The sequence below is a fragment of the Garra rufa genome, chromosome 10 (genome assembly GCF_049309525.1).
Source record: "Garra rufa chromosome 10, GarRuf1.0, whole genome shotgun sequence".
Taxonomy (NCBI): domain Eukaryota; kingdom Metazoa; phylum Chordata; class Actinopteri; order Cypriniformes; family Cyprinidae; genus Garra; species Garra rufa.
In genome coordinates, this window is record NC_133370.1 from 14,498,015 (window position 1) to 14,517,771 (window position 19,757).

General features: G+C 33.7%; 2 protein-coding genes across 2 annotated transcripts in view; both read left to right on the forward strand.

The window, feature by feature from the left end:
- The window catches only part of golim4b (golgi integral membrane protein 4b), a 10,488-nt gene extending 637 nt beyond the window's left edge, over window positions 1-9,851 (forward strand). Inside the window, exons 2-13 of the mRNA XM_073849372.1 lie at window positions 1,168-1,242; window positions 1,419-1,468; window positions 1,575-1,628; window positions 1,714-1,864; window positions 1,993-2,075; window positions 2,265-2,348; window positions 5,630-5,963; window positions 6,306-6,373; window positions 7,283-7,417; window positions 8,800-8,868; window positions 8,973-9,062; window positions 9,246-9,851. Of these exons, the coding sequence (XP_073705473.1) occupies window positions 1,168-1,242; window positions 1,419-1,468; window positions 1,575-1,628; window positions 1,714-1,864; window positions 1,993-2,075; window positions 2,265-2,348; window positions 5,630-5,963; window positions 6,306-6,373; window positions 7,283-7,417; window positions 8,800-8,868; window positions 8,973-9,062; window positions 9,246-9,323 (1,271 nt within the window). The 3' untranslated portion in view covers window positions 9,324-9,851. The remainder of the gene's footprint in view (window positions 1-1,167; window positions 1,243-1,418; window positions 1,469-1,574; window positions 1,629-1,713; window positions 1,865-1,992; window positions 2,076-2,264; window positions 2,349-5,629; window positions 5,964-6,305; window positions 6,374-7,282; window positions 7,418-8,799; window positions 8,869-8,972; window positions 9,063-9,245) is intronic.
- A 469-nt stretch (window positions 9,852-10,320) lies between these two features.
- Window positions 10,321-17,506, forward strand: LOC141344204 (programmed cell death protein 10-B). Its single transcript, XM_073849003.1, has 8 exons — window positions 10,321-10,450; window positions 11,178-11,341; window positions 12,853-12,906; window positions 13,103-13,220; window positions 13,846-13,972; window positions 14,459-14,537; window positions 16,813-16,895; window positions 17,055-17,506. The coding sequence occupies exons 2-8, from the start codon at window positions 11,252-11,254 to the stop codon at window positions 17,134-17,136; spliced, it is 633 nt and encodes a 210-aa protein (XP_073705104.1). The 5' UTR covers window positions 10,321-10,450; window positions 11,178-11,251; the 3' UTR covers window positions 17,137-17,506.
- Window positions 17,507-19,757: the final 2,251 nt, after the last annotated feature.

The following is a 19,757-nucleotide window of genomic DNA, read 5'->3' on the forward strand; positions in this document are numbered from 1 at the left end:
ATATATATATATATATATATATATATATATAATAATATTTTATAAATATTTTATTTAATATTGAAAAGAATTCTCTTGTGCTCACCAAGCCTGCATTTATTTGATCCAATATACAGCAAAATAAGTAATATTATAAAATATTTTTGAATATATTTTCAAATGTAATTTATCCCTGTCATCAAGGCTAAATTTTCAGCATCATTTCTTCAGTCTTCAGTGTTACATGCTCCTTCAGAAATCATACGAATATGCTGATTTGCTGTTCAGGAAACATTTTTTATTATTATCATTATTATCAATATTTATAACAGTTGGAATATTTTTTTTTTTTCAGGATTTTTGATGAATAGAAAGATCTGAAGATCTACATTTATCTGAAATAAAAAGCTTTTGTAACATTATACACTATACCATTCAAAAGCTTGGAGTCAGAATATATATATTTTTATAGAATTATAGAAAATAATACTTTTATTTAGCAAGGATGCTTTAAATTGATCAAAAGTGATGATAAAGACATTTATAATGTCACAAGACTTCTATTTCAGATAAATGCTGTTCTTCTGAACTTTCTATTCATCAAAAAAAACTTCAAATTCTACTCAGCTGTGGTCAACATAATAATAATAATAACAAATGTTTTTTGAGCAGCAAATCCGAATATTAGAATGAGTTCTGAAGGATCATGTGACTGGATTAATAATGCTAAAAATTCAGATTTGACACCACAGGAATAAATTACATTTTAAAAAACATTTAAATACAAAGCAGTTTTTTAAATAGTAAAAATATTTCAATATTTTACTGTTTTTGTTGTGCTTTGGGTCAAATAAATGCAGGATTGGTGAGCAGAAAATACTTCTTTAAAAAACATTGAACAATCTTACTGTTCAAAAACTTTTGACTGGTAGTATATGTTTTTGTAATACATTTTAAAACACATATCTCTCTTTATATTTAATATCGACACGTATTGAGTTTTAGGATTGATATATATATGTACATGACATATATGTCCAGAAATGTACATGGGCTATATGTTAATATATCAAATTATTCAGATTTCTAATAGGTTTTCTTTAGGTTTCCTATATGGAAACTGTATATGTTTACATAAAAAAAATTAAAAAATGAAACAATAAAATAATATTTATTTTCTATTTTCAGTGGTATATGAGCATCATTCTAAGCTAGAGAAGTCCCTCCAGAAAGAAAGACTTGAGCATAAGAAGGCTGAAGAGGGTAATGTCCTGTTCATTTGCACAATAATTGATTTCCTGATACACACAGCCCACTTAATCTGGATGCGATTTGATAATGATGATAGATAATGAATGATAATGAGTCCAGGTTGTGCTGAATGCAGTCTGCTTCACGTTTGTTTTTAAAAGCCTCTATTGATTGTCAATACATCATAGATTTGCTTGTGTTTAAGCGGGAATCACAGAAGGCCCTCAACAAAGAAAAGGTAATTTAAAACGTATGGTGTTTTGATTACTAATGATGTGTAAACACGATAGAGCTGCTGTCTGCTGTTGTGGATGCATAACTTACAGTTTTGTTTGACCTAACAGCAAGAATCAACCTATCGACTGAATACTCTGCAGACTGAGCATCAAATCCTGAAGGTGAATACTAGTTATGATATTTTAATCATGGATGATGTTAAACAAACATAATAATTCTGGCCTCTTTTACATACGACTAAAACAGTCCCAGCATGAAGACTTGAAGATGCAATACTATGAACTTCGAGATAAGCACCAGAATCAAGGACAGGATCATGAACGTGTTCTGGATGAGCACAGGCTGGAAATAGACAACCTGCAGAGGGAGAAAGAGGTTGAAATATCCAGACTGAAAGGTAAATCTGCGTGCTACTCTTGTATGTATTCAGAGTAATCAGATTTAAGGCTCAGACCGAATCCGTTCCCAACCAGATAAAATGCACCTGACCATACAGTCTTTCATCACCATATTTCCTCCTTGTAGAGAATGTGTACAACCTTCGAGAGGAGAACAGACAGCTGCGGAAAGCTCATCAGGATATCTACACACAGTTACTTGATGTGCAGGTCAGAGAAACTACAAAGGATTCTGTGTTGCATTATGTGATTAGGGTTTGTAGGGAGTTTGAATTTGCATGTAGTATTTCAGTTAAGCACAGATAATATTACTGTTCAGTTTGTAGTCCCAAAACCTGGACTTTTACTATTCTAGACATACTGAAATGGCAGTTATTCTTTTATTCATCACCATTTCAGGAACAGCACAAGAACCTGCAAGCTTCAAAAGATCATCTCTCACTCACATTACAAGACCATAAAAATGCACTTGCTGCAGCCCAGGTGTGTATCATGATTGAAGTAAATCACATTCTGTGACTCCAGCACCTTTAACAAATACAAAAATAAATTGGCAAATAAAAACAATTGATTGCTGGGTATCCCAATACTAATTCTTAAAGGGATAGTTCACCCAAAATGAAAATTCTGTCATTAATTACAAGACCTTCGTTCATTTTTGGAACACAAATTAAGATAAAGATTTTGTTCAAATCTGAGAGCTTTCTGACCCTCTATAGACAGCAATGCAACTACCACGTTCAAGGCTGAGAAAGGGAGTAAGGATATTGTTAAAATAGTCCTTGGGGAATCGGTGATTCAACTGTAATGTTATGAAGCTACGAGAATACTTTTTGTGTGCAAAGAAAACAAAAATAACAAATTTATTCCATCTCAGCTCAGTCTTTGCCACCTTTCACAAGAGTAGCTTCATAAAATTATGACTGAACAATGTCCTTACTACCTTTTTGAGCCTGGAACATGGTAGTTGCGCTGCTGTCTATGCAGGGTCAGAAAGCTCTTGGATTTCATCAAAAATATCCTAATTTGTGCTCTGAAGATGAACGAAGGTCTTACGGGTTGACATGAAATGACATGAGGGTGAGTAATTAATGCCATACAGTGGTTAGATACATTAGTTTTCATTAAAGTTTTCAATCAAAAATTGTAGAGTCAAGCTAATCTAACTATTTAAGACGATGTACACTACTAGCATTTCGAAGTCTGGGGCTTGTAAGATTTGTAACATTTTTGAAAGAAGCCTCTTATGCTCACAAAGGCTGCATTTGTTTATATAAATACAGTACAAAAGAGTAATATTGTTAAATGTTATTACCATTTAAAATGACTGTTTTCTGTTTTAATATATGTGACCCTGGACCACAAAACCAGTCTTAAGTCGCTGGGGTATGTTTGTAGCAATAGCCAAAAATACATTGCATGGGTCAAAATTATTGATTTTTCTTTTATGCCAAAAATCATTAGGAAATTAAGTAAAGATCATGTTCCATGAAGATTTTTTGTAAAATTCCTACTGTAAATGTATCAAAATGTAATTTTTGATTAGTTATTTGCATTGTTAAGAACCTAATTTGGACAACTTTAAAGTTGATTTTCTCAGGATTTTGATTTTTTTGCACCCTCAGATTCCAGATTTTCAAATAGATGTATCTCGGCCAAATATTGTCCTATCCTAATAAACCATACATCAATAGAAAGCTTATTTACTGAGCTTTCATATTATATACATCTCAGTTTTGTAAAATTTAACCTTATGACTGGTTTTGTGGTCCAGGGTCACATATTTCATAATGTAATTTATTCCACAGCTGGCAAAGCTGAATTTTCAGTAGTCATTACTCCAGTCTTCAGTGTCACATGATCCTTCAGAAATCATTTATTTATTTTTCCAAGTCTTTACTGTCGCTTTGGATCGATTTAATGCATCCTAATGCACCCACATTTGTTCATCTCATTTCATGCCATCTAACCCTACAAAGACAGCTGTAAGGTGTGGAGAGATTTGAGATGGAGTGGTAACACTTTAATGAATACGGTTCATTGGTTAACATTGGTTATCTAAATTAGTTAACATGAACTAAGAATGAGCAATACTTCTACATTATTAATTAATCGTAGTTAATGTTAATTATTACTAATGCATTATTCAAATCACAAGTTGTGTTTGTTAACGTTAGTTAATGCACTGTGAAATAACATGAACAAACAATGAAAAACTATTTTTTATTAACTACACGGTAAAAAAACTATTTGTTGAGTCAATTTAAAATAATTTGTTACCTGGCTGCCTTAAAATTTGAAGTTCAGTAAACTCAAACAATCTTAGTTAACTTGAAATGTTAAGTTGTACTAAGTGACAACTTAGATATTTGAGTTGATTCAACGTAAACTTTTAAGGAAGCTGGGTAACTTGCCCAGATTTTAAGTTTAACAAACCAATTTTTTAGTTAAGGCAACTCAAATACTTGTCACTTAGTACAACTTAACATTTCAAGATGACACCTTTTTGAGTTGACTGAACTTACAATTTTAAGGCAGCAAGGTAACAAATTATTTAAAGTTTTTGTTTTTTACAGTGTAACATTAATAAAGATTAATAAATAGTGTAATAAATGTATTGTTCATTGTACATTCACGTTAGTTAATACATTAACTAATGTTAACAAATGACACCTTATTATAAAGGTTTACCGATGAAGTTAAGTTTGTTGGAAACTCCTGCCTAGCAGTGTTGACAACATAAGCATGTCTAAAGTCTCTTATTATAGTTGATCTTTTTCTATGCCTCAGGCCACAGGTTCAAGCTGTGTAAATACTACAGATGTGTCACCCTGGCATTTTACGCTGTGTGAGTGATGCATGTTTGCCTGCCATTAACATTTGAACACTGACATTACGTCTAATCGGATATAATATGCCACTGTGACACATTCTAACATGTAAACTACTTATTCTTCTTCACCTTACATTGTAGAAATCATCTCTTGTGTAGCGTCAGGCTATGTAAACCTTTGTTCTCAAATAAAACTGGGGAGTATATTTTATACCAATTATTTATGATAGTTAGAATATATAACATTATAAATTCAGTACGTTTTCTCCTTGGCTGTTTATTTAATTTACGTTTTACAGTCTCTGTGCTGAGTTAGCATCTTTCTTTCATAGAGCCAGCTCTCATACTATTTGACTTTCATTACCCAATCCATGCATCACAAAGTATCACTCGAGAAATTTTTAATTCCATCCTAATTCAATGTTTGAATAAAGCTGCAGGTGGAAGAGCTGAGGCGATTAAAGGAGAATCGTAATAAAGCATCCGGTGCTGGCCGAGCAGCTAAAATTGATAAATTTGCTACCAAACGCACCCGCAGCTATATACCGGAGACAGTAGAGCGCCTAAATGAGGAGCTGCATAATAAGCCCATTCAGGTACAGAAGGAAATATAACATACAACGTTAAAAGACTAACTCATTTATTTATACTTTGCTTTTATTAGTAAGAAAGCCTATGGATTAGCCTGCTGTAGACATGAATGTGTGCTGTTCACACTCTCACGTCACAAATGGATTAAGTCTTAATCCTTTTTTGAAATTATTCTCACAGTCGATGTATATATTCAAAGGCCATTTGGGCTAGTTTGTCAACTTCGGGATGGGATGACTCACGTAACCCTAATAATGTAAATGTGTGACTGTGGCTAATGCAAGTGTCTTATCATCAGGCCACACCACACTTTGGTCATACGGATGTTTCTCCTTTACAGGTGGAAGGATATGAGGAAAATGGAAAAGGGTTATCCCCTCAAGGTGTGTTGGAGATTGAAAATAACAATGCGACCAAAGTGGCAATGAAGCAGCCTCGGCAAATTGATATTTTTGCTGAGGGAAACGGCAAGAAAGAGGAGAGAAGCACATCAAAGGAGAGAGGAGGAGAGGATAAGGGGAAAAAGGCAGTGCTGGAACATTCCTTATCAAACCCAGAAGAGCTGGGCATTAACCCTCGCAACACGCTAAGCCAAAGCCCGGAGAAACAGACGCAGACAGAGCCACTTCACAGAACCAAAGTACACTTTGAGGCTTTGGATACAGTTATTGCTGGTAAGGAAGGATATTTTTGTGGCAGGTATTGGCTTTTTCTGATTCTGCTGTATTTTATGAAGCTCTAGCACAAAAGTCCAAAGTGCTACCAAGCTGAGATATGGAGCAAAAAACATTAAAGGATACATTTAAATGGCACATTTATGTTATTATTGGTATAGAAACCATTTTCACTCCAAAATTGCTGTTAAATTTCAGAAATTACAAAGAAGCGGCAAGTAACACATTAAGTAAACATGACATTTTGATGTAGATAAACTATAATAAGTATTTTCTTCTAAAACATACTTCAATAATTTGAAAAACTTCGAAAAATCATTTTTAATTTCTTTTGAAATACAGGGAATGCTGTGCAATCACACCATGTTATGGCTGGACCAGATGTGAAGGAGACTCAAAAGCATGACAAGGTGTGTTTGATAATGCAGTGTGTATGTTTATATACAGCCAAACCAAAATGTATTCAGACACCTTCAACATTTCTCGCATTATCGCTATAGTTTAGAAAATGGTAATAAAATATGACTAGAACTCAGAGTTAAACTGTGTCAGTACAAATTCATCTTGATAACTTTCATAGAAAGGTATGTAATAGATTACGATCAACCAAAATCAACCAAACTGTTGACCAATTACTAAGCTATAGTTAATTTTGTTCAGTCTGTAGTGTAAAAAGGTCGCATTAGCAATGAAAGAAAAAACACTTAAGCAAAACATGGTCAGGTCAAAGTGTTTTTATCAGTTTTACTGGTAGTCCACTGTATGAAATTTTTTTGGGTATAATATGTCACGGTTTAGTTGATTTTGCTATCCTCACTTAAATGAACTATAGTGTCCTGCACCCACTAGTAAAAAAAATAATCATTTTTGGTTTGACCTCATATATGTCTCATTGTCCTTTTTGATCTGCATTTTGCTAATTTTCCGCTGCACTGAGAGTCTTTGCTATGCGAATTGCATGATCAGACATGAAAGAGGCCAAAAAACAGATTTAAACAGATGAATGTTTGTTTACGCTGTTCAGGAATGAGATCTGTGTCACTTGTAGAGAGGAAAAAACTGATTCGGACCACTTACAACACTGCATGAATGACAAATTGCATGCAGAGCCATAAATTAATTATTCAATAACATCAAGGCAGTGTGGCGTAAACACTGTGGCTGTGCTTTCTCTGTATTATTTCTCGAAAAGCTCAATTATTTGACTTTGAAGTGCAAATGACAATTTCTTTAGAGTTTTATCACAGGAAATTACATCATTTGAAGTTTAAGATTTCTATTAATGACTTATTCTCTCTTAAAACGACTCCTTTGAGCAGGCCATGGGAGAAAAAAACCTGAACGCTGTGAATGAGGTCAACAACCAGAACCATGAATTTGAAGATGCAGAGGAAGAAACGGAGTACAAAAATAATGCAAATAATATCAGGCCTGAAGAGGATGAGCAGCTTGTGGTGAGTTAACAAGAAAGATACTAACTTTTTGTATATTATTCATAAAATAAGTCTTGTGGTGATACTGACCTGCAAGTAATTTTTAAAATGTATTACTATTTGGTATTATTGAACATACACTGCTGTTCATCTGCATGTGCAAAATGTGAATTATTTGACCAAAATAAGAGGGATCATACAAATGTATGTTATTTTTTGTTTAGTACTGACCTGAATAAGATAGTTCACATAAAAGACATTTACATATAGCCCACAAGAGAAAATAATAGTTGAATTTATAAAAATGACCTTGTTCAATAGTTTACATACACTTGATTTTTAATACTGTTGTTACCAGAAATGTCCTTCAGGTCCCACAGATTTTTGGTTTTTCAGCATTTTTGTGTATTTGAACCCTTGCCAACAATGACTGTATGATTTTTAAAATCCATCTTTTCACACTGAGGACAACTGAAGGACTCCTATTACAGAAGTTTCAAATGCTCACTCATTCTTCAGATGGAAAAACGATGCATTAAGAGTCAGGGGTGTAAACTTTTAAACAGAATGAAGATGTGTAAATTTTTCTTATTTTGCCTAAATATTGTAAGATACTTACATGTTTCCCGGAAGACAAAATAAGTACAATTTTCCCTGATCTTCAAATTCATAAAGCTCTTAATGCATTGTGTTTTCTTCTGGAGCATCAGTGAACGTTTGAACCTTCTGTAAAAGTTGCATATAAAAAGATAATTCTCAGAATTATACAGTCGTTGATGGAAAGGGTTCAAATACACAGAAATGCTGAAAAACCACAGAATTTGTGGGACCTGAAAGATTTTTCTGAAGAACAGCAGGCAGTTTAACTGTTCAGAAGAGACTCATGAACAACTATCACTAAACGAAAAAAAAAAAAAACAGCTGTGGATCATTCAGGCAACAACGGAACATTAGGAATCAAGTGTATGTTAACTTTTGAATGGGGTCATTTTTATTTATTGGTTTATATATTGTTATTTTCTTTTGTGGACAATATGTAAACGTCTTTTATGTGAAATATCTTATTCAGGTCAGTATTAAATAAAAAATAATACGCATTTTGTATGATCCCTCTTATTTTTGGTAAAATAATAACATTTTGTAGATTCTACAAGGTGTATGTAAACTTTTGACCTCAACTGTATATATTAAAATAAAAATAGTTATTTTAAATTGTAATAATATTTCACAGAATTACAGTTTTTTGATCAAATAAATGCAGTCTTGGTGAGCATTTCTTTCAAAAGTGTAAAAATAAATAAATGTAAAACCTGTTGACAAGGTTGCTGTTAGTAGTTTCAGCAGAGGAAGTAAACCTACTGGTATGGAACGATAAGCAGATTACTGATGCACTATATCAATAGGTGGCAGGCGATCCAGAGCAGCAAGAGGACCAGCCGGATGAGCAATATGAGGATGGTGTAGAGGATGAGGTGAGGGAATACAGGCATTGATGGACTGGTGTGCTGAGGAAGTGATACAAAATGCTAGATGAAAAATGACTTGTTCCCATCATCCCCACTGCAACATCCATTAGACTCTTGATGACTCAGTGCATGACAGACAGAAGAGAGCAGAAGTGGAAGAAAGTGACGAAGATCCCTACAGTGAGCGTAATGGAGCACAGGTCAGCCAAACGCTTAAGAAGTCCTTTCCTATCAATCAAATATAAGTAGTGAGATTAAGAAGAATAAGAGTAGCGAGAATGCAGAAAATGCATTTAGAATGTAAAGGCACAAAATGTTAGACAGGCTAATGAATGCATTTTGAACACAGAAGATTTGAAATATCAAAAAATGTTTTGTTTCAGAGCAATGAAAACCCAGAAGCTGAAAACGATGCCAATCAGACGGGGAGCTTCCAAGAAAAACTGATAAAAAGAGGATGAAGTAGATCTTAGGGAAAGCAATCAAAAGCCTAAGATGTGAAGGGGACTGATTCTAGTGTCTGATGATTGGCTTTACACATCTCTTCCAGCAGAAAACGAAAATGCAACAACTGTGATCCCTTGTTTTTTAAGAAGTGACTACTTATGCAAGTGCCTTGTACTTCCAAGTACAAGGATTTGTTCAGCATTTATATTTAATCAAAGCATTGTATCTTCTTGATCTTACTAAAGCAATATGAAGCGGCACCCTGCTGAATGAAAATAAGCAAAGTTAACTTTTAATTCCTTACAGTATGTCGGAAAGTATTCGAATGATTTCTAATAGGCAAATGTTATTTATGTTTTAATACTCCCTCAGTTCTAAGATTTTTTAAGGTGATAAAATATGTATTAAAATTAATCTTCAGTTCTTTTTTCACTTATTTAAATTGGTAATGTAGTAAAAGGGACAGAAAATGATTACAAATTGTAAATGTTTTTAAGCTTTTCAATTTTTTTTTACTTTGGTATGTTACTTTTTTATGTGAGAACATAATGCACATCTAGACCTTTCCTGTAAAGTATAAAAATTTAACATATTCAAGCTGTAAATGAGCGCTTGTATTGTGTTATCATTAAAAAATCATTAAATTTGTATGCTTCTCATTACATGCAGAGATAAAATGTACTTACAAAAGATAAAATTACATTACATTTTAAAATATTTCAGTGAAGTCAAATGTAGATTTTTTTAGCTGTATTAAAATTATGAATAATGTGTTTTTTGTTCATGTTCACCCCTTTACATATTTTCTTCTCTTACTGCTCATACCATATTATACCATATATATCTGTATTTGTTTTAGCTATTTGTTCAATGCTGTAGGTTTACTGTTTTGCAAATAATGCCCCTACAATATTTACCTTATATTCAATACAAAGCACTGTATGACACACTCTCAAACGTTCATGGAAGGTGCAACCTGGTTGGTCAGGAGACGGAAGTCGTCGGCTTTCTCACAGCTCACGCAGAAAACTTCCGACTTCCGAAGTTGAAAACAAACACAGCTATATTTTGCTAACTAAGCATCAAGGAAACGTATTACTTACCCCTCAGCTGTGAGACGTGAAGGCGAAGACGAGAGCAGGTATTTCTGTTGAGATTGTGATCATATTGTGTATACGGATGTCGAGATGAACAGATATGTCTGCTAACTTTGATAGCCAGCCTGCCCCTGTCTAGCTATGAAGGAGTTAGCTAGGCTGCTAACTATAAAAACACTTGAGTAATAAGCAAAGCTTGAATAACGTCAGAATGTGGTCTGTTTGATTAGGCTTTGACGGATTAGAATACAACCAAACCAAATCGAAAGCAACCGGAGGGAGTGTGGTATAATAAAGAGATTAGAAAAACATTGGCTACATGTCTATTGTAATGAACGGGTTAGCAGGGTAAATAATTAACCATAGTTTTACTAGCACGGGCTTTCTAGGCTATATTTTTTGTGACAATAACAAGGTGTTTACATTGTGTCAGATGGCGTCGATATAATGTCATAACATAGGTGAGGCTCTGCAGTCAAGTTTGACTGAGCCTTAATTACAGGAAACCATGGCAGTAAAATATATATGTAACAATATTGAGAATTATATTTTTTGTTTTTATATTGTATTCGTTTAGCTGTCACTAAGTATGTGTTTAAAGCTAAGAATGTGCATAAAGTAGTATAAAAAATGCTTATAAGAGCTAGAGAGTGTTAAAACATTTTGTTTCGTTAAATGTAGAAAATTTGTCATGAAGTGCTTTGTTATTAGTTGAGAATACATTTGTGGTAGATATCCATTAATTTAATGTATTTCTTCCTAACATTGTAGTGTATTTGAGAGAACTGTGAGTGAATTGTGTGGCTCAACTGCCCATTTTAACCTGCGGTGGGCCTCCATTGAGGATGACAATGGAAGAGATGAAGAATGAAGCTGAGACAAATTCAATAGTCTCTATGACATTATATGCAGTAATGTACCCAGTCTTCAATGAGGTATTTACACTTCAGTATAAGCATGTAGTGTTATTTGACAATATTAAAATGTTATGTTTAAATGAGCGTGCTGGCAAAGTTATGTTTACTTTATGTTTATCTTTCATTGAATTATTGATTTATCTAACAATAAAAAAAATCACAGGCTGTTCACTGCACACTGATAAATTTGGACAGAAAATAGAACTGTTTAAAATTTTAGGTGAATAGGGTAAAAAAAAAAACTAAAAGTTATCACCTTACTTACCCAGTTGATTGATTACATTGATAATTGCAAACATTTTTTGTATTGCAAGTTTTCTAAAATGTTAGGTTTAAATATGCAAATGAGGCATTATTAAAATGTGCTAATTTGCATACATTTCTAGTACACAAATCTAAACACTGAATGAAGTCAGTTTAAACATTTTTTTGACATATTAGAGTGAAATATTTTTACAGAGGGGATTTTGGGTGTCTCATTTTGTCACTCTTAAATTTAAAAAAAACTTTAAACATACAAAAAAAAAATTTTTGACCATTTTGGGGGAATAAAATGTATAAAATCAAGCTAACTATATATGAACAAATCCCTCTGTAAAAACCTTCAGGATATAGACAGCAATAAAAATGTAAAGTTTGGTGTGTGTAAGTGTTACTGAAGTGGAGATTTATAACTCATAGTAGGGGGAAAAACTCATTTTGAGAAAACGACCTTTAAAAATATGTATTGTAATTGAAATCTATCGACACAAATCGATAAAGTGCTATAAAAGAAACACTTAACAGTGTCTTTTGGGTGTTTTCTTTTCACTAGTCTAAAAAAAAACACTTCATGAAAAACCAAAAAGCCCAAAATCTCAAACTTGACAGGTGCATGATAAAACAGCAGTGTCTCCCCTTAAATCATTTTTAACATTTTAAATTTTAGAATTTTGGTCCTTAAGAAATCTTTCGTATTATCAATGCTGGTTCAAAAGAACAGCGTTTATTTAAAATAGAAATCTTTTATAACATTATACGTGACCCTTGACCACAAAACCAGTCATAAGGGTCACTTTTCTATTGATGTATGGTTTGTAAAGATAGGATAATATTTGGCTGAGATGCAACCATTTGAAAATCTGTAATCTGAGGGTGAAAAAAAATCTAAATATTGAAAAGTCCAAATGAAGTTCTTAGCGATGCATATTACTAATTAAAAGTAAGTTTTGATATATTTACGGTAGGAAATTTACAAAATATCTTCATGGAACTTGATCTTTACTGTTATCCTAATGATTTTTGGCATAAAAAAAATTATAATTTTGACCCATACAATGTATTTGGCTATTAGTACAAATATACCTGTGCTGCTTGATCACACTTATGTCTTTATTGTAACTTTTGATTTAATTTAATGCATTCTTTATAAATATGTATTAACGAAAGTTTTACTGACTCAAATTTTGAACAGTATAGTAGCTTGAACATTTAATATTATGAGGTATATGAATATGAAATGTCTGATTTTGACTTTGTTTATCTGACAGTTGGAGAGGATAAACCTGTCAGCGGCACAGACATTGCGGGCAGCATTTATCAAAGTAAGACTTCCTGAAAATGTCCATTCATCAGCTGGCAGATGCCGATGATACAGTGTTTATTTTTCTGACATGTAATCTCTCTTCATCTAGCCCTTGTGATGTATTTGTTTTAAAAAGCGATTAATTTCATGCTCAACATATTATGAGGTTTACTGATGTGAGTTTAATGCTCTTCAATCAACGCCACCCTCTAAAGGCAGAGAAAGAGAACCCAGGCCTCACTCAGGATATCATCATGAAGATACTGGAGAAGAAAAACGTGGAGATCAACTTCACAGAATCACTACTGCGTATGGCTGCAGATGACGTGGAAGGTAAAAAAAAACACAATTTGCTTCTAGTATAGTTGCTATTTCTAGATTTTTCCTGCACTCAAAACACTTAAAAGATAAGCTTACTTTCAGAATAACATTTTTCTGATCATTTACTCACCCCTGTGTCATCCAATATGTTCTTCAGTCGGAAAGAAATTAAGGTTTTTGAGGGAAACTTTCCAGGATTTTTCTCCAAATAGTGGACTTCAATCGAGGCCAGTGGGTTGAAGGTCCAAATTGCAGCTTCAAAGGGCTCCAAATGATCCAAGATGAGGAATAAGGGTCTTAACTAGCGAAACAGTCTGTCATTTTCGGGAAAAACAAAAACAAATTTATATACTTTTTTTAACCACAAATGCTCATGTTGCACTAGCTCTAAGCCCTCTGAGCCCTTTGAAGCTGCTTAAAACTCCAATTTGGACCTTCAACCTGTTGGCTCCCATTGAAGTCCACTATATGGAGAAAAATCCTGGAATCTTTTCCTCAAAGAAAGAAAGACATGGAACATTTTGAATGACATAGGTGTGTTTTTTTTCCCCCCACTAAAGATCAGGGTGGTTTTTGTGATCATGTGCACTTGTTTTAGTATCTGAACTTACAATATTTTATAACTCATAATTTACAGAGTACATGATTGAAAGACCAGAGCAGGAATTCCAGGACTTAAATGAGAAAGCACGAGCCCTCAAACATATCCTGAGTAAAATCCCAGACGAGATCAACGACAGAGTGCGCTTCCTACAGACCATAAAGTGAGGATCCTGTCTCTTGTTTTCACCTTGATGGCGTAGTGGTTAAAGATCTGTCTGAGTAATCAGCATGACTCTTAACCTCTGGTCACTCCAGAGGGACTGTCCCAGTAATAAGTATACTGTATGTCAAAGCATCTGCTAAATGAATACTTACTTACTACAAACTAGAGTAATGATCATGCAATAACTGCAGTCAAAATCGTTCAGAGCCTATAGATTTTTCTCCCCTTATAGTCTTGCTTTAAGTCTAGTGCTTTAGTTTTAATCAAGCAATCAGCCAACAATTAATCGACTAAGTGATCTTGCATAGCTGACAAAACCATGGATACATAGACCTCAGGAGATGTCCAAAAGTGAAAGATTTGTAGACATTTTAATGGGCCTCTCCTCTATTATCTTGCCATTCTCCACTGCCTGACTGCTGAGTCAGTGCTTCGCTGTTCATAAATGTATTCATCACTCCTGACCTCTCGCTGATTTCCACAGAGACATCGCCAGTGCTATAAAAGAGCTGCTGGACACAGTCAACAGTGTGTTTAAGAAATACCAGTATCAGAATCGCAGGGTGAGTATTTCTTATTTTGTAGATAACATTTTCACTGTTGCACAAACAAGTTTAAAATAATATTCAGGGATTAATATAAGTTAAAAAGAATAGTTCACACAAAAATGAAAATGTTGAAAAAAAACACCCTCATGTCATTGAAGATGTACAGATTTAAAAAAAATTTAGCATTACATCAGTTGCTCAACAATGAGTCCCCACTGTAGTGAATGGGTGCCGTCAGAATGAGAGTCCAGACAGCTGATTGAAAAAAATGGTGGAAGCATTATTACGGTTTATGGACTCAATGGTTTAAAGCTAAAATGCCTTAATGATTGGTTTCTCAAATAAACACGTTTCACTTCAATATTTTGATCAGTGTTGGGGGTAATGCATTACAAGTAATGCAAGTTACATAAACAGATTACTTTTTTCAAGTAACATTTGATGATCCAATTCAACCATACTAATAAGCAAAAATTACTTTAGATAAACTAACATTAGTGCATATTTTTGTTTTATTGTTGAAGAGTGTTGAACTTTCTTCTCCTGCGTTCTGCTGTACAGACATGAATGTACCTTTCCTTCAGCCTGAGGTGTGTTCATTTCACTTTTGGTGTGAAAGGGCTTTTATATTTGCCAAAAATAGAATTGTTTTATATTAAAAACAAACAAGCAAGCCCTGGCCAGATTTAAAAAGTACTGCAAAAGTAATGCATTACTTTCCATAAAAAGTAACTAAGTGACGTAATTAGTTACTTTTTAGGGAGTAACACAATATTGTAATGCATTTCTTTTAAAAGTAACTTTCCCCAACACTGATTTTGATGTCTCTATTATCTGTTTGGACCCTTATTCTGACGGCACCCATTCACTGCAAAAAAACTAGTTGGAGAACAAATATTGTTAAATTTCTTTCTTTCAATCTGTTTTTGATAAAGAAACAAATTCATCTACATCTTGGATGGCCTGAGGGTGAGTAAATATTCAGAAAATTAAATTTTTGGGTAAACTGTTCCTTTAAGCTCAATTGATAGTGCTTAATGTTGATTACTACAAAAATTTAACTTGTCTGTTCTTTTCTTGCGAAAAAGAAAATGAAATCTAGCTTGCAGTGAGACACTTGCAGTGGAGTATGGCCAATACATAAATGTTATAAATACTCATTGTTGTTGTAATATAGACACGAGTCATAAAAATGGTGTTAACATGATTTTAGTGTGAAAAAGAATCGCTAACATTTTCTGTGGAGAGTTGCATCTAATTATACAACTTGGCATGACAACCTAATTGCTTAAAATGACATCTCAAATAAAAGTTTTAATGGTAACACTTTACAGTAAGGTGTCATTTGTTAAAATTAATTAATGTATTAACTAACATGAACAAACAATGAACAATACATTTATTTCAGTATTTTTGTAATTTTTTCTTATTTTGCCTGAATATCATATTTTGCCCTTTAGAAGCTACAGAAAATACGTACAAGTTTCTCAAAAGACCAAATTAGTTAAATTTCCCCCCGATCTTCAAATTCAAAATTTTTTACCCCCCGGCTCTTAATGCATTGTTTCCTTCTGAAGTATCAGTGAGTGTTTGAACCTTCTGTAATAGTTGCATATGAGTCGCTCAGTTGTCCTCAGTGTGAAAAAATGGATCTCAAAATCATATAGTCATTGTTGGAAAGGGTTCAAATACACAAAAATGCTGAAAAACCAAAGAATTTGTATGACCTGAAGTTTTTTGAAGAACGGTAGACAGTTTAACTGTTCAGGACAAACAAGGGACTCATGAACAACTATCACTTTAAAAAACAAAACAAAAAAAACAGCTGTGGATCATTCAGGTAACAATACAGTATTAAAAATGAAATGTATGTAAACTTTTGAACAGGGTAATTTTTATGAATTCAACTATTAATTTCTCTTGTGGACTATATGTAAATGTCTTTATGTGAAACATCTTATTCAGGTCAGTACTAAACAAAAAATAACATGCATTTTGTATGATCTCTCCTATTTTGGTAAATGAATTAACATTTAGCAGATTCTGCAAGGTGTATGTAAACTTTTGACCTCAACTGTAAATGTTGTAGAAGTATTGTTCATACTTAGTTAATGTTAACTAATGAACCTTGACAGAAAAATTAATGTCACATTTCTTTTCAATTATTATATAAAAAAATCCCCTTCCTTGGGAAGTGCCCCACTATAAAATTAACAGTATACCACAAATGCAACCAGTTGAGCACAATTCCTTTTAATAGCCAAAAATAACGTTTAACTTTTTTTCCCAGGCACTTGAACACCAAAAGAAGGAGTTTGTGAAGTACTCCAAAAGCTTCAGTGATACACTGAAAACATACTTCAAAGACGGAAAGTAAGCAAGCAGACAGTGACGGATGTTTTTTCCAAGTGCAGTGCTCATGCTTCTAGCAGACATCTGTTTTACAGATCTTCTATGAAAGTGCATTTCTCAATGACAAATGATTATCCAATGGACGTCCTGAGCACTGACTTTCCTCCTTCTCGTCCACAGGGCAATAAACGTCTTTATCAGTGCCAACAGGCTTATCCACCAAACTAACTTGATACTGCAGACCTTCAAAACCGTCGCCTAGGAGACGCCGCTGTGATGTGTGCGAGAGCGTGGAGCCAGTTATGTGTAATATACAAAGATTTTTGTCTTTTGAAAGTATAATTTATAAACTTCGCCTCATTTGAAGGAACTTAGAATGAGGAGTTCAAGACATGTTAATTTACCCTTAGCTGAATAATCATGATTTTCACCCTTCATTATCTTTTTCTTTCACTGTTGTTCTGATCAAATGAAAGCCAAAAGACTTTGCGCCTTAAAGTGTCATGCAACATTCCATATACAAAGTGTAAATATTGGTATTCTTTGTCGTTGAGACATAAAGAATAAGAATAAATTATGTATTTAACAGATATTTGGTTATAAATGTTCAATAAATAGTTTCAAATGTTTAATATTCTCTGTCTCTGAGGTTTTTTTAATTTATTCACTTAATATATCCCCACAGATGGACTAAGGAAGTTAAAAACACGGCTTTTATGAAGTCTGCTTCGTAATGTACATTAAGAAGCACAGTTAATGGAAGAGCTCTTCGACTTTCTGTGTGTTTAAGTGGATATTTAATGGTCTTAGAGTAGATGCAGAAGAGGGTGTCCTGGGCTGAAAGATGCTGAGTATAGTCTAATTGTGTCACCCAACCTCATAATGCTATTAGTTTTGAAACTGAAAACCTAAACACGCATATTTGCTGTTAGGTAAAAACATACACTACTGAAAGGTAGTAAGGACATCATTAAAATAATCCATGTGACATCAGTTGTTAATTAATCTTAATTTTATGAACCTACAAGTACTTTTTGTGCACAAAGAAAACAAAAATATTGACTTTTTGGTCGTGGTACTCTCATGGATATATGTAACACAGAAGAAAAGAAATAGTTGAAAAAGTTTTTTTAAATTTAGTTTTCTTTGCACACAAAAAGTATTTTTGGGTAAACCATCATTTTAAAGTTTCATCACCATTTCCTTATTTTGTTCCAAACCTGTTTGACTGACTTCTACAGAATACATTTAAAAATATAGCTGCAAGCAAATACCAGGGTTTAAACACTTTATGGCTTTTAAGCACATATAAAAAGACAACATATTAATTAGCAAGCCTTTAAACACCTAAATCAATGATTTAAAAAAAAAAAGGCATTTTTGGCAAATACAGGTTGTGTTTACCATAGAAATACTATGTTTTTTAACGTTTATGACTTTTAAGGATAAATAATTATTTTTATTTTTTTTTGATAATTATTGATCTAGAGCAGGGGTCCCCAAACTAAGGCCCGGGGGCCGAATGCGGCCCGCCCCCACATTTGGACCGGCCCTCTGAACAATGCCAGAGACATATTTTGAAAATGTAATTTTAAATATGTTTTACTTATATCATGTCGGTATTTGATAACAAAGGTTGGCTTTCAAACTAAAATTTCCCTTAGTTATTAACATAGGTATGATTATTGGTTAAATTCACTAAGAGAATGGTACATTCAACGTAATGCGTCATCACGATCGAACAGGTGATGCGCTAGCCAGCTTGAAAAGAGCGATGACTCAGTAGCATTTGAGGTGAAACTAGCACTGCTCATCTCCCAGTTACCCAAAGTTTTTCTCGGTTGGTTGTGCATCTTTTTCTTCCACACTTTTTTTCTTCAACTCAACCTTCTGTTAACATGCTTGGATGCAGCACTCTGTGAACAGCCAGCTTCTTTGGCAATCAATGTTTGTGCTTACCCTCCTTGTGAAGGGTGTCAATGATTGTCTTCTGGACAACTGTCAGATCAGCAGTCTTCCCCATGATTGTGTAGCCTAGTGAACCAAACTGAGACACCATTTTGACGGCTCAGGAAACCTTTGCAGGTGTTTTGAGTTGATTAGCTGATTTGGATGTCACTATATTCTAATTTGCTGAGATAGCGAATTAGTGGGTTTTTGTTAAATGTGAGCCAAATCATCACAATTAAAAGAACCAAAGACTTAAACTACTTCACTCTGTGTGCATTCAATTTATTAAATACACAAGTTTCACAATTTGAGTTGAATTACTGAAATAAATGAACTTTTCCATGATATTCTAATTTACTGAGAAGCACCTGTATATCTTTTGAAAAGAAATGATCATTTGTCTGTCTGGTGCATAAAAAATAATAAACTATTCTAGCATTAAAAGGTATAATAAATACAGGTAAAATCATAATAAAATAATAATAATAGTAGTCAGTCCAGCCCATGGAATTTTATTTTATAAACCGACCCGGCCCTCCATTAAAGAAAAGAAAATTATGTGGCCCGCTCAGAAAAAAGTTTGGGGACCCCTGATCTAGAGCAGGGGTTTGGAATGTTGATCCTGGAGAGCCGGTGTCCCTGCAGAGTTTAGCTCCAACCCTAATCAAACACCTGAACAAGCTAATCAAGGTCTTCAGGATAAAGGTTGGTGTTTTTTTTCAGGGTTGGAGCTAAACTCAGCAGGGACACCAGCTCTCCAGGATCAACATTCCCTACCACTGATCTAGAGAGTCCAGCAAATTGTACTGAAGTGTTTTTTTCCAGATTGAGCAAAAAACCTAGGACTAATTTGCAAAAATAGGTTTTTCCACATCTTCTCAAGCATTTAACTAATGATTTGATTGACAGCAGTGATTCTAAAGGCAAAGTTGT